This window comes from Nicotiana tabacum, chromosome 8 (genome assembly GCF_000715075.1).
Source record: "Nicotiana tabacum cultivar K326 chromosome 8, ASM71507v2, whole genome shotgun sequence".
Taxonomy (NCBI): Eukaryota; Viridiplantae; Streptophyta; class Magnoliopsida; order Solanales; family Solanaceae; genus Nicotiana; species Nicotiana tabacum.
In genome coordinates this window covers 54,984,200-55,000,085 of record NC_134087.1, presented here as the reverse complement: position 1 = coordinate 55,000,085, position 15,886 = coordinate 54,984,200, and the positions used below count along the sequence as shown (strand labels likewise).

The 15,886-nt window shown below is 33.9% G+C and overlaps 1 protein-coding gene and 1 non-coding gene across 2 annotated transcripts; one reads left to right on the top strand and one right to left on the bottom strand.

Annotated features, from left to right (window-relative positions):
• The first annotated feature begins 2,139 nt into the window (after window positions 1-2,139).
• Window positions 2,140-2,237, top strand: LOC142163678 (small nucleolar RNA Z221/R21b). The gene has a single exon (XR_012694623.1). It is a non-coding gene; the product is annotated as a small nucleolar RNA Z221/R21b (small nucleolar RNA).
• A 7,178-nt stretch (window positions 2,238-9,415) lies between these two features.
• On the bottom strand, window positions 9,416-14,508 carry LOC107763310 (uncharacterized protein C57A10.07). Its single transcript, XM_016581791.2, has 4 exons — window positions 14,192-14,508; window positions 13,415-14,025; window positions 11,744-11,868; window positions 9,416-9,931 (listed from the first exon to the last, which is right to left on the bottom strand). Exons 2-4 carry the CDS (start codon window positions 14,010-14,012, stop codon window positions 9,614-9,616), a joined length of 1,041 nt encoding a protein of 346 aa, XP_016437277.1. The 5' UTR covers window positions 14,013-14,025; window positions 14,192-14,508; the 3' UTR covers window positions 9,416-9,613.
• Between the last annotated feature and the right edge of the window lie 1,378 nt (window positions 14,509-15,886).

The following is a 15,886-nucleotide window of genomic DNA, read 5'->3' as shown; positions in this document are numbered from 1 at the left end:
CAAACGGAAGAGCCAATAAGATAGTGCCGTGTGTCAAGAAGCAAGAGAGAGCTCGTGGATCAAACGCCGCAAATTTCTCTACAAGTTTCAAGTTTCAAGCAACCAAGTTCAAGATCAAGAATGAAGAACAAATCAAGTTCAAGCTCAAGAACGAATAACAAATCAAGATTCAAGGAGTATGAGTTCAAATCAAAGTTCGTACTAGTTGAATCCAAGATCACCGTCCGTGGCAACAAATATAGATTCAAAATCAAGCTCAAAGGCCCTTGAATTTATTTACTATTGGAAAGAAGAATCAGAGGATTCATAGAGATTGTATACTCAAAATTATTTGAATTCAAATACTACGATTGTTGCGATATTTTTCAGTTTTGATTTTATTTTCTCGACGCAATTTATTGTCTACAACTACCTTTTCTATTTTATAACAAAATATGTATTTATTTATACCTGCCATTAAGGCTTGAAATAAGTCAGTCTCTCTCTCTCTCTCTCTCTCTCTCTCTCTCTCTCTCTCTCTCTCTCTCTCTCTCTCTATATATATATATATATATATATATATATATATATATATATATATATATATATATATATATATATATATATATTTTATCAATCCTCTCTCTTCTCTATCAAATCGGCAGAATCGTCAGCGTCAGAATCGTCGTCGGCGTCAGAATTGTTGTCGGCGTCAGAATCGTCGTCAGCATCAGAATCGTCAGCATCATCATCCACTATTGGCTCATCCTCTTAGGCGAACATATCTGGCCATGGCTACATCGGAGAAGATTTGAGGGTTGGGTTTTTGTTCGTCTCCATTTTTAGCTTTAATACAATGTATACAGTATTTTGCTTGGCCAGAAAACGCCATCTCTGGCAAACTTTCTTCTCTTCTTTGTATTTTAGTCACATAAAATGATTCAAATACATTGTATTCTATACAAATACATTCAAATTTATTGTATTTTGTATAAATACATTATTTTTTCGCCTATATTTATATATTTCGAAGGTATGTATTTTTTGAATACAGTCGAATATCACTGTATTTTGTGATTTTTTATTGTTTGAATACAGTCGAATTGAATACAATGTATAATAGTGAATAATGAATATCTGTTAATTGAATAAAACTGTATACACCCTATTTCTTAATTATTATAAATACAGTCGCGCGAATACATGGAATACATCACAATATCATCGGAATTTATGTAGAATTATTTTTGTTGAGTTAAATTAGGAGTGATACACACTAATTGATCCTCTTTCCGTTAAACAACTGAACTCTCATATTTTTAGGCGAATTTCGCTACTGTATTCATAAATACAATAGCGAGAGTATAATCGCACAATTGGTTCCCCTATTTTTTAGGCGAATTCCGCTACTTTATTTATGAATACAATAGCGCAAATAGAGTCGCGTAGCAGCGTAATTTACGTAGAATTGATTTTATTGAGTTAAATTAGGAGAGATACGCGCTAATTGGCACAACTAGACTCCTATATTTTTAGGCGAATTCCGCTGAATACAGTAGCGTGAGTACAACAAATAAAATCGCTTAACAACCAAATAATAGTTATAGAAAGTAATTATGTATATGACAGCTATAGAAATTTAATAGTCACTAAACAAATAATACACCTAAATACAACCCTTTTATGTGGATCATTATTACCAGTAGCCCTTCTGATTAATGATACAAAAGTATTTTCATGTTGCAATTGCTCTCCTTTTTCTTTTCGGTTCCAAATAATTCAGAAATTTATTAGAACAATTTCAATACTAAGAATCTAGATATTGCATTGACAATTTTATATTCAGTTTCTCAATAGAGTAAAGTTGGACGCGAGTTGGTGGTAGAACCTCAGTTAGAAGTAATTGGAGTTAAGTGTAACGAAGTAAAAACAAGTGGTGTTAAAATGAACTTTTCATTTTTTAATATTGTAATATTGTGAACCGAGGCGAACAAGATAGTAATCTCACACGATTTAGGGTTTCTACTCTTCGTTTCTAGCCTTATAAAGCGAGCGCAGTAGCTACTTCCAGATCTCAACCTCATTTCTCTTTATTTCCCTACCCCCGCCTCCACACACACACGTGGAGTTTTATTTATCGTTTTCGTATATTCAGTTGAAGAGCTGTGATGAGATTTAGAGATAGTCATGCACCACTCTTACAAAATTTATTTTTTGAGTGATGATAAATTTCTCATACCCATTTTGCTTCTGAGCTCTTATACATGCTTTTTGATTTTACTATAATGTTGCTTTTTAAACACCCAATGGATGATTTATTTTGCATAGGAAATATTTTAAGATTTACCAATAAATAATTTTTCCTTCAAAGGAGGAGCCGCGTGATGCGATCGAAAGATCGAACCATGATGCGGACCGCACCACAGCCTAAAGCTTCTGGGGATGAACTTTGGTTTCTGATGGCTCCTTCTACACTTCTTATTATTTTACTTAAATATTTTTGATTTGCCTCTGGTTTTCTTATTTTGCTTTTCTTTGTTATATATATCCCTTGAGAGAGACGATGAGAAGGAAATATGGAGTAAGTGGAAAAGGAGGAGGGATTTGGGGAGCTGTTGGGGTGGGGGGCGTGGGAAGATGTCATCTTTACTTTTCCTGCGAAGGAGATTGGCATCTTCCCGACTCCCCCCATACCACTGGCTTCCAATTCATTTCTCCCTTTCCGGATGCTCCTCATCAGTTGCATGATGGATTTTTTGGTACTACTACATGGATAGACCAGTGATGATTAGGTCGAAGTAATCTTTATATACAAGTAGTAAAGTTGGCTATTCCAGAGTTAGTATATCAAATTCAAGCTAATGATATAAGCAAGCTCACTTATTGGGTTCCGTTTAGATCTAAGGTTCTATATAAGAGATCTGCAGCAGGTGCGGATGCAACACATACTTATTGGTTTCAATTGAACTTAGTACTTTTGGTACCTTAAAATTCTAATAAATTAATATTTTAAATATTGAATCCATAAAATTAAAACCATACATCTATGCTTGTTTTGGTGGACTTCAAATCCAACTTCATACCTCCTCGTAATTAACTTACTGGTAAAGAATTGCATTTGGAAATTTAAAATGTCAAATCATTATAGTCTGGTTGACAGTCCAACTTGTTCAACTTTCACGTCAAGATCAATACAGAACCTAATCATGTACTGATCTTGTATGAAGATTATTACCTCGTGGATTAATCAATAGGCATCTGGACTATGGGTAGTTGATGAAATAGTATTTGTAGACAACTCCTCTCCCCTCACTTTCAAATGTCATATTGGTTTTCAGTCATCCAACAGCAAAATACCTTAAAACACCCCTGACAATTATTAGTTATAGCTTTAAATTATTCAAGGTCTTCATTATTCCTCAACTTGCCTTTTGAGAGTCATGGCCCTCGATTTTGGTTTCACGCACAACAACATGTTCTGTGCCTCCAGCAAGCCTTGCTGCCTTCAGTTGTTGCTTTAAGGCTTCAAACTCCCCATGCAATGTTGATACAGCCGGCAGCCAGGTTAGACTCGGTTTGTGGCCCCTTAGGCGCTAAAATCAGTAAGGAGTTTGGCGAGGCGGCACACACTCCCCCACTTGAAATGGCGACGTCCTCGTCGCCGCAAAGTTTCAAGTAATTGGGAACTTGCTCTTCGAACTGCCTCCGCTCCATAACACCCTTCTCTCCAAAGGGTTCCTTTGACCGACTGACGTGCCTCTCCCTAAGCAAATCTTTGGATTGCTTACTCGAATCCTCTTCGGAGGTGCCATGTGTTCCAGATTCATGGCTGGAGATAACGCTACCGATGTGGAGTCCTTTTTCCCATTAAGGACTCGTGGTTTACCTTCACACAAGGCCTTGTTAATCTTGTCCTCAGTCTACGTTGATGTGAGTGTACGTGCAATTGTTTGCCACATGGATTTTTTTGTATATGTGACATTTTTTTAAAAATAAAATATATTTTTATCTTTTTAAGTATGTTACTTTTTTGAAATTTTTTTTGAATATAATTTATAATAAAATTTGGATAGAATTATATTATTTATGCTAAATATTCTTATTTGACTAAAAATAATAAAATTTTAATTTTTTTTTTTGAAGTTGATCTGAAAATAAAGATTGATAAAATTGAAATAAATAGTGTTATAAAAAACAAATACATGACTTTTCGTTTCTTCTGACATGAGGCACTTCGAATTGGATTATGAAAACTCCGGTTCAATTTTTCGGTTATGAAATACCAAACCAAATAATCTCAGTTTGGTTTGTTTTCTTAGAGATTTCAAATTAATTGGTTGAGTTATTTTGAAATTTTTGTTTAAACCTATGGATATCTTCTGACGAGAAATAATGGACCTCTAAATAAAGTATTTATGTCAAATTGCCTAATTACCTCATTCCCATTATATTCATCTGAAAATTTGATAATTGTAAGTACAAATGTAAATCCTTGATATGACAAAAGGATTACAAGAAGTCGGGGCTTACGTCCCAGACACGCCCAACGCCCAGCGTATTGGGCTTGCCTAATAGAACTTTATACAATTGTGTGTAACGAACCTTGCAAATCCTCAATTTTTCTTAATAAATCATTGACTATTCAAAATTACTTTTTTCTTAATCAGTAAATTAAGAGTATTTTATGTCATAATTAAAATTAAAATTATTCCACGTTATCCACTAAGATTGCTATGATAATAATTTTTAAATAAATCTTTCATTTAAAATTATTTATTTATTAACTTTTGTTATGTCTTTATTATATAATAGTCCATAATTTTTTTTAATAATTATTTTCCCAAATATTTTTTTTTCACGTTTACGAGATACAATACTTATTAATTTAATAGTCCAGTATTAGCTAGTAACTATTTACAAATCATTAGTTATCATGGTATGGTATGGTGAATTATGTGTCACTTTATTAACTTGTTGAAACTTAAAAATAAATTATGAGAATCATATTTAAATCGTGAATTATGTTTTTACATAAATTCTCTTTCAAATAGAAAGCATATTAATTAAAAGGAGTATTTAAAAAAATATCAAATTATAATATCAAAATTCTTTCAAAATTCAATACTCCTTAAGAGATACAGATAAGATTTTGCATTGAATATATTACTTTTGTTGTTTGAGTTGCAACGACATTGCAACTAATTTGCATATTATGATATATGTCATGCTTTTTATATTATTCATAGTTAAATTTTATTTTTTAAATTCTTTAAATAGATTTTTTATTATAATTTTTTGATTTTAATGTAATTTTTATTAATATTTTTTATTTTATACTATATTAAAATTCTTGAAATTAGTAAAATTTAAAGATCCGTGGGACTTACGCCCTGTATCTTAGGGTTATGCCTCGCCTCGTCAAACGTAAAACGCCTCGCCTCACGCCCCCGCCTTTTAAAACATTGATGACAAAAGGATTATAAGAAAAAAAAATAATAATAAAAAAGTATGAGATAACTATCATGAGTATATGTTATAAATAGTCAATTGAAATAAATAGTCAACGCATCTAAAAAGTTATAAAAAAAATATACATGACTATTTATTTCAAGTAAAGCCTTATTTTTAGATCAAATTAAAAAAAAGATTAACTAAAACATTATTATTTTTAGCCAAATAAAAAAATTTAGCCTAAATAATGTAGTTCTATCCAAGTTTTATTATAAATTGTATTTGAAAAAAATTATCCAAAAAAGTAACATATTTAAAAAGGTAAAAATATATTCTATTTTTTTTAAAAAAATGTCACATATACAAAAAAATCCACGTGGCAGGCGAGTGCACCCACACTCATTGTCACATCAGTCCAGGAGGGTAGTGATTCTCAAAAGGCCAAGTTGAGGAGGGTCGACGAATAGTTTAAGACTGTAACTAATATTCCGTATCAAATTTAGATGGATGTTAAAGGTATTTTGCCAAACTTTAACGTGGTGAGCTTTACAAGTGCTCATCAGAGAAAATAAGATTAAGAATTACACATCCTCTATATGAAACACTCAAATCTACGGATTAGTGCCCTAGGCTTACTATGGTCATATGTCAAACGGAAACTCAATTGCAATTGTAAAAACTGTCAAAGATCTCTAAGAAAAGAATTTTGTTATGTTCAAGTATATGAGGCATTTTAAGAGTTTTACCAGCAGAATGACGCAGGTCACAGCGATTACCCGCCCTAAACAAATTTTTCTTATCATTTATATACAATCCGTTATTAATGCCTTAAATTGAGGGATTCCGTTACATTTTTTTTTTCTTTTTTCTCTCCTATCCTCTTTCCTTATCCTCTAACCAACTAGTGATGATTGTAACTTTGATACTAATTTCCAAACCAAAATTCAACAAAATTGTTCCAATCAAACCCCACATTCTGATATTTAATTAATCTAAATACTCAATAGAAGAAGCATATCCCGGCTACGTGATGCACATATTTAGGGCGTATTACATAAATCTAGGATTAGATTGCACAAATAAAATATAAACTAATATAAGAGAGGTGATGATAAACAAATGTATTGTAATAACAAGGCAGAATTACCTGGTACGTGAGAGGTAGCAAATATGCAGTTAAATAATCAAAGTGTGTGTAAACTATGACACCAGTTGTATTTTTTTAATTTAAAATAACAGCTTCTAAAACTTCGGAAAATTGAAAAAATTAATACTTCGACTTGAGAGTAGCGGATATAAAAAAAATGTATAACACTGATATCAGTCGAATAGTTTTAACACCTCAAAAAGTCTCAATTACAACTATTGGTTATGGACTCAGATGGAAAGTAATGTGCAGTTTATATGTATATACAATATAAAACCTATACAATAATCTGAGTGGAATGTAAAGGTAATTTTTGTATTTATATACTGTATTTCAATAAGAATCGCTACTTTTGATGGAGGAGCGAGACAAAGGAGAGATAAAAGGTTTGTGTAATGTGGTATGTCCATCTTTATGATACATCTACAATAATATATTATAAACTAAAAATAAATTTCATACAAGTAATTATACAGTATACAATTTATTTATAACTTTCATATATCATTCTTACCCAAGTAAATACAATTACAACAGCATACAACTTAAATACAATTTTTATATAAATTTTATACAATATGTCTTTTGTCTGTATTTTGTATATATTTTGTAAGTGGTGTGTTCTTCTTCCTCTCTGAATTCCAATCAAAACTTTCTATCTTAAAACAATTTTGATACATATCAACAACTTTATGTAAAAAGATAGTATTTATAACTTAAATACAAATTTCATACAACGATTCATACATTATACAACTATTTTCAACTTTCATACCACATTCAAATAAAAAATATATATAATTACAACAGAATACAACTTAAATACAATTTACATACAACTTTAATACAATTTCGTAAGTATATTGTATGTCGTGTGTTCTTTTTCTTCTTCTTCGAGTTTCAATATGAAATTCAGCCAAAATCATGTCTAATCTTCATCAAACACCCTCAAAATTGAGATATAAGCTCCAAAGAATATTCCCAATTATTTGCAACAACACCCAATCCAAACAAAAAATAGTTTTTGAAATTTCAAATTTGAATTCAAAGCTTTAAAGCTTTTCAATGACTGTTAATGGTGGAGAATCAAAAACCTTCAAAATTTATTGATTGACAATTTCAATTCGAACACCAATTGTGCAACATGAAAGAAAATTATTGAAAAAAAGAGGATAAAAAGCAGAGAAAAACGAAGGAAGAAAATTAGGGAAAGAACAAAGAAGGATAGAAAGAGAGAGAGACGGAGAGAGAGAGCAGGGATGAGAAATATATAAATCTCTATTCAATTCCTAATATAAGGGATACTCATTAATACTAATTATATATAATTGGTAAATTGTATAACAACAACAACAACCCAGTATACTCCAACTTAGTGGGTCTGGGGAGGGTAGTGTGTACGCAGACCTTACCCCTATCTTGGGGTAGAGAGGTTGTTTCCAAATAGACCCCCGACATCCCTCCCTCCAAAAACTTCTTACCTTGCTCTTGGGAAGACTCGAACTCACAACCTCTTGGTTGGAAGTAGAGGTTGCTTACCATCAGAGCAACCCCTCTTGTCTAATTGGTAAATTGTATATAAGCTAAAATTTGATTAGGGAGGATAATAAAGTTTCATATGTAGTATACAAAGGTAAAAATCCCATATTAGTATTGGTAAAAGTTGCACGGGGCGCCCTATTTGGTTGCCTCCATTTAACCTATAACCATTTTTTTAAAAAAGTTTTAACTTGTACCCACTTTTTAAACAATTTCAGCCCCCTTTCTCCTCCTCCCTCTCCTCCTCAAAATTATATCCGCCCTCAAAGTAATATATTATTGTTGTGGATACAGGATTATATCAGGTAGAGTTTGTTTTGCTTTTTCTGTTTTAATTGGCCTTCTAAGCATGTTGCCAAGATGGTGTCAGTTCCATTTACGTCAAAACTCCACTAGCTTTTCGTTGTGTCCCCCTTCCCTTCCCTCCTCTTTCTTTTGGCGGTGGTGGGAATTGGGGATTATTTTTCAAGAGGAAGTCTTGAGGCTTGCCTTAGATAGGGAAGTAGAAGTCATTGCAGGCAGCATGAGAATTGGATTACCCAAAAGAAAAACATATTTGTGAATACTTTCAACGTTCGAATCATATGGAAAGTCAGTTAAAACTTTAACTCTAAGAAGGCTGAAGTTCGCCAATTACAAACAAAAACTTCGCCAGTTACAAACAAAAATTTCAGCTTTAGAGCTGAAGTTCGTCAGTTAAAAACAAAAACTTCAACTCTTGAGCTGAAATTCGCCAGTTACAAAACAAAAACTTCAGTTCTAGAGCTAAAGTACGCCAGTTACAAAAACAAAAACTTCAGCTCTAGAGCAGAAGTTTGCCAGTTACAAAACAAAAACTTCAGCTCTAGTCGCCAGTTACAAAAACAAAAACTTCAGCAAATAGAGAACAAAATTTCAGCTACTATGCTTAAGTTCAGCAATTACAAACAAAAACTTCAGCACACTTGGTACTTCAGTCCCGTCTACTAGAATGCTGAAGTTTTGCATGATTGCCTTTGCTACTTCAGCCCCGTATGCTGAGGTTACGCGAAAAAGTGGGTACGTTTGCAATTTTTTTTGCAAAGCGGGCACAAATTAAAACATAACCCAAAAAGCGGGTATAAATGTAAATGCCCATTAGTATTGTCTTCTAATACTGAATAACAAGCCCACAAGAACATTGGCAACAGAAATCAATGACAAGAACCAACATATTGGTAGAGGAAGTATCTTATATATATACACATGCTTTCTTAACATGAGTAGAGTGACACCAGGTAGCATGCTGCATTTTTTAAATAATCGACAGTATCTATAATATCTTTTAAACCAGACTGAACTTGCCGTTTTATTCTCTACACTAGCAGACAAGTTAGTTCCTTGCTATTCCAATATAAAAAAATACAAGAAAGAAAAGGTAGTAAGTACATAGGAACAAATAATAGAAGAAGCTACCTATATTTTATGACATTGGCTTTTAATTGCTATCTTCTAATTTTTCAGAACTATGAAATTCTATTAGGCCCAAGGTAGGGAACCTGAATATGGAGCTGTTCCACAATATCTGAACAAACCCTCAATTTCAGGACACCCATTAGGATAAGGGATTGAACGATGAAAAGGATCACGACCAAGTTTCTTGCGACGAAGAGAACCTTTACAGCCGTAAGGATCTTCTTGAAACTGTGTTCTCACCAGTGCTTCTCCTTTTAAAGCTGCTTCCCTTGAAGTTTGGGAAGATGATGTCCCTGAATAAAAGAATCTTGTTTCTGGAAATCCAATTGCAGACCGATGCAGATGCTTAAATCTCTTCTCCTTGAAATCATATCCTACAACCTACACAGTAGTTGAACAAGTTTATTGAGACCATGCTACTCCTTTCCTTGCATAGGAACTCACTTAGCATCTCCATTAAAAATACAAATCGAGAGACGGACTAACAAATATTAAAGAATTGCTGATCATGACCATCATATGTGAGCTCACTACTAAGATCTTGCTACTTCTTCCGCCGTATAAGAACTCACTAAGCATTGCCACCACAAATACGAACCGAGAGACGCAGAAAATTAGAAATTGCTGATCATAGCCATCAAATGTTAAGTACTTAATTTGGAGACCATAGACAAATGAAGATTCATGTACAAACAACTACTACGCCTCAGTCCCGAACAAGTTGAGGGTCGGCTATATGAATACACCTCTGTGATCTATGTTCACATTGCCAGTTGCAAGCCCAGATAAAGAAGAGTTGTGATAGGCTGGCAGCCAATGTAATACTAGCCAATTTATGATGAATCCACACCATACAAAATGAAAAGTCATGTAGCCACATAAATTTTAAAATACACCAAAACATAAATAATATTACATGGAATAAAGATGATATGGGAGAAACAAACTTTCTCAATACTTGTGCAACAGATATCATCAAAGCTGCTAAAATGAATACTTGAGTTGTTAGATCGGAACCAAGTGAAAATTTAATTGAGAAGAGATTAAAAAATTGCCGGATATAGAGAACACAATAACAATAAGCAATAAGCAGGACCACTAAGTCATTGAGCATACACCAATACATCTTCCACTACATGATTAATATAAGAGTCTGAAAAGTCTTCGGTAGATACAAAGGGCATTATTTTAGATTCTTGAGACAGAGCTCTTGCTATATAATACCTGGAGCTAGTACTTCCCTGTTGAGATTATTATATCAGCATCATTTGGATCTTCCCTAATGTGCTGGTAATGGGGAAGCCCAAAGGCTATTTCCGTAACCCAACACACAGTGACGGAGCCAGAACTTTCGTTAAGGGGTGCCAAAATATATAAAAGTAAGCATACCAAAAAATTAAGGGGAGTCAATACATAGTATACATACATACATACATACATATATATATATATATATATATATATATATATATATATATATATTACCTATCTACAGTATATTTTTCCCGCGAAGTGACACCCCTTCCTATAAGGTGGCTCCGCCACTGCCAACACACATGGCAACCATCTGTCCTTTCTATAAACACATCAATGATTGAACGTTCAACTTCTCATTATAAGCTAAGGAAAATGTCACGTCTCTTCTATTACGTCCTAACTCCTGAGTTCCATTGCACAGGAGTATGTTTTTGGCGGTAGTATACAAAATACAAACAGCTCCATAGGTTCTACCACTAGACATAATTTTATTTGGGGTATCATGCTGAAAAGAAAAAAATCCAAAGCTGTAACAACAATACTAGGATCCTTTGAATTTATGTTTGTAAGTTTATTTAGCATAAAAGTTGGCAACAGCTTATGGAGGTATACTGCTTTGATTGCTATGTGCTGAACGTTTGTTGGGCAAAACACAAGGGAGTAATCACTGCCTTCAACACATATGTGGAATACTCAGATGCAAAGGCATCAAGTGCAAATCTCTTCGTGTTTGTTTTAGATATGCAGATCAAAAGCTAGGCATTTTCTTACTTAAATCTATTGCCTTTAGTTCATTTTTTATGCATCTTATCGGTATTTGTGATTGCAGATATCGCCACTGTTAAACAGTTCAATAATGAAAATCTTGGGATTTCCTTTATATATTTTATACATGACATTTAGATTTTTAGCTATAGAAGGTAATAAATGGCTTACAGTTATATTATGTGGATAAGTGCCAGTAAGCTCTCTGAACCGACAAACGCTAAAGAGAAGATTCTCAAAACTGTCCCTCGCATGCTCTTCAGTGAGTGCCCTCCCTCTTACACTTTCTTGCTTGCCTGCATACAAAGTGGACAACTAGCAATAATGTTTTTATGGTCATGTATCGGTAAAGAAATTATGGTCGCGTATCTATGATACTAGATTTTATCATTACAAATGAATTAGAGGCCACAAAAAAGAGACGAAGTGAGAGAGACGTTAATAACTTCGTTGAAGGAACGGATTATAGTTTACGAATTTGTGAATCGTTTGGTCAATGCTTCTCAGTTCCAAAAATTACTTTCATGAGGGTGCCGATCATGTGAATTGTGAAGAGGAACAATTATTTTTGAAATGGGAAAATCCAGTGAAAATCTTTCAATAAAATGGCTGAGCAGTTGGACTTAGATCTTACAACTGTGTAACTGGAGAATGAACCAATTTGCAAGCTAGATGCGCTATCCTGGTGATATATGAAAAGATGAAAAGCCAGTTCTACTGAACAAGATATAAAGAAATCACAGGCATATTAAGGGCCACCAAATATGAGAGGTATGTACCAGATGGAAGATCATATGACAAATTGAAATTAATCTTAGATATGACACTCAATGCTTTTGTTCTCTTGTTGACTGGGAAAAGATGGCAGCGGTCTGAGGAATTAAAAATTAAGCATTTCAAACATCCAGATTATCTCATAACATAGAGCTCCCATCATATAACAAATGACAATCGCTTTGCATCATGTATACTCCAGCACCTTTCAGCACAGATGGGATTACATGAATCACAAGTCCAGTGAAAAGAAACACTTCTACCTAGTAATGATCCTCCGACGACCAACACAAAAATGGGAACATAAAATTTATTAATATAGCCCAAATTTAGTATCTAGCTTTGACCTCCACCTCTAATTAACTAAACAGAAATGCAGCCATGGATCACCATATCTGATGGAGTTACATCACTAAATTCTTGCGTTGTCACCACTCTTAGTTGAAGGAGCGAACTACGGTTATAAACTTGCGAATCTTTTGGTCAATGCTTCTAAGGTCTGAAAATTACTAGCATGAGGGTGCTAATCATGTGAAGTGGAACATTTATTTTTGAAAATGGGAAGAATTGGAATTTCAGAAAAATGACTGAAATAATCACGATTTAGGTCTTAAAACTATGTATCGGGAGGATGAACCTTCTGCAAACTACACACGCTATCATGGTGATATCTGAAAAGATGAAATGCCTGTTCTAGTGGATAACATATAACCAAATCTCAAACCTAGAGCCACACAAAATGTGAGAGGCATGTTTAAGATTGTAGTTCATATTACAAATTGGCATCAACCTTAGATATGACAAATTGAAACTAACCTTAGATATTCCACATGCTTCAGATATCTCAGCTTATTTCAACAATGAAGTATAATACAAGGGTTTGGAAGTCTAAAAATACAATAATACAGTCGAACTTTCGCAAAGGAGCAGCAGACCATAGCTCTTCAGTCGGTTTATTTGCTCTAATCAATTTAGTTTACTATACACAGAAATGATTATGTTATACAATTTCAGTTCGATATGAAGCATGTGGGCTACTAACCAGAAGCCACGGAAACAAGAACTCACCAAACCACCCTTTAGATTCAGCAACAGTCCAGTAACTTTGAGCTTCACTTCGCGGCCCAGCATCTTTCCTCGTCTCTCCACCACTGAAGAGGAGCAATGCATCATCGTCATCCGCTGTAATTTCAACCCCCTTCTGTATATGTTGCACAAAGGTTGCAGCTTGACCAGGGTGCTTTTGATAAGACTCTAAAAACCAAGAATCCTCCTTATCAACTTTCTCACAACTACTACTTGTATAAACTGAATGTCCAGCAACCATAACAAGATTCCTAAACTTAGAAAATGGATATGCAGCATCCACACCCTTATCAAATCTTGCATAATTACCATTCATCCGAAATCGCCTTTCAGAAACAGATAATACAATAAGAATAATGACCCCAATTGACAAGGATATCATAAACAACATAGCTGGGTGAAGCTTGTAATAACTATGAATTCGTTTTCCCAATGATTTAAGCATTTTGATGGGGTAAAAATTTGAACCTTTTACCTTTCTTGATCTTTTAAGGTTCCCAGATTCCAAGTCAAAATCACCCCTTGGATATGCCTTGTAAGATTTGGGGCTACTAGACCCAAATGAATAGTTTAACTTCATAGAATGAATCCAGCTTCAAAAGCATACCCAAGAAACAAATTTAAGTCAATAAATCAGTGGAAAAATTATTAATGCAAGCAAAATTGTTATTCTCTAGCAGCATCCAATCAATATGAAAACAAAACAAAATTCTCTATGTCCACCTTCAAATCAGGGCAAAAATTGAGGGAAGAACTCACTCGGTAGAGAAATTTAAGAGAATTTTCAACAGAGCATCTGAGAGATCAAAACGAACTGTCGATCAGATCGGAAAAGTCAGCTTCACTAGATGAATGATTATAAGGTTTTGTTTGTTTAGTAATTTTAAGTTAAGGTTGTTGCTGGGTTTCAGACAGAATCATAATAAAAAGGAAGAAAAAAAAAGGATGCTAAGAGAGATCTCTGTAAATATTTTATAAAGCAACTATCGTTGCCTTAATTTCACTTTAATCCTAAAGTTTTGAGTAATATTTACACAAAAATATCCAATAGTTACGGAACCTTCTTTTTCTTTGGTCCCTAAAGGACAGGTGGAAAACTAAGTTTTAAAAATAAAATTTTGAAATCTTGAGAAGGAAACCTCCATCCCAATTCCGTTGTATCATTTCCTTCAATTATGAGTTGTCCTTCCCCGACGAGTGGTTTAAAATATCTCTACAGTTTATAATATATAAAGATTAACTAATTTGTTCAAACTTCAAGACACAACGTACTAAAGTTTAAATTTTAAAATTCAAATTTCAGGACATTATGAGTGTGTTTGATATGAATGGACAGAAAATATTTTTCAATTTTTCCATGTTTGGTTGGCTTAAATATTTTTGAAAATATTTTCCTTATGAACTCATTTTCCTCCAATTGGAGGAAAATGTTTCCTTATCAGAGAAGGTAAAACATTTTCCAAAACTCCTTCTCAACCTTCCTCACCCTCACCAACCCACCCCATCCCCTTTCTAAAAAAGGTTTTTTTTTTCTTTTTCACATTTCAGTTTTTTCGTTACCACCCACCCTACTACCCCTCCACCTCTCCCCTAAAAAAAAAATTTTATTTTTTTACCTTAATTTTTTTTTTACAATTTTAAATTTCTGTTTTTCACTTTTCTGCACCACCCACCCCAAACCCCCCCACCCGCACAATTTTTTTTTATAATTTAAATTTCTATTTTTTTCTTTTTACTGCCCCCTCTCCCCCGAAAAAAAAAACAACAATAACAACAACAACCCAATAAAATCTCACTATTGGAGGTCTGGGGAGGGTAGTGTGTACGCAGACCTTACCTCTACCTCGAAGGAGTAGAGAGGCTGTTTTTGAAAGACCCCCGGCTTAAGAAAACAAAAAGACAAAAATAAGACAATATTAGTATCAACAAAGAAATCATATGAAAAACAGGAACAACATGAAATTCAGAAGAAAGATGCAAAGCAAAAGCGATAGCTAGTAAATAGTTCCTACGCTGAAAAGTGAAATAGTAAGACACAACATTGCCACTAAATATCTAAGACAAAAATCTTACCAGACTGGTCTCGCAATGGCACAAAGTAAGGAAAGACTCAAACTACCTCCTAACCTACAACCCTAATACTCGACCTCCACATCTCCTTATCCAGTGTCATATCCTCGGAAATCTGAAGCCTCGCCATATCCTGCCTGATCACCTCTCCCCAATACTTCTAAGGCCGCCTTCTACCTCTTCTCGTGCCCTCCACAACCAACTGTTCACATCTCCTTACCGGCGCATCTGGGCTTCTCCTATGAACATGCCCAAACCATTTGAGTCTCGCTTCTCGCATCTTGTCATCAATGGGAGCCACATGCACCTTTTAAATATATTTTTCAGTTTTAATTTTTTTATTTATCGGTTTAAAGACTCAAAATTTTACAAGTTCCCAAATTA

Excerpts from the sequence above, each read along its gene's own strand:
- LOC107763310 (XM_016581791.2), bottom strand. The coding sequence starts at position 14,012 with ATGAAGTTAAACTATTCATTTGGGTCTAGTAGCCCCAAATCTTACAAG. Across the intron at positions 11,869-13,414 it reads TGAATCTAAAGGGTGGTTTG|GCAAGCAAGAAAGTGTAAGA; the intron begins GTGAGTTCTTGT and ends CTTTGTATGCAG. Across the intron at positions 9,932-11,743 it reads CTTATCCACATAATATAACT|GTTGTAGGATATGATTTCAA; the intron begins GTAAGCCATTTA and ends ACTACTGTGTAG.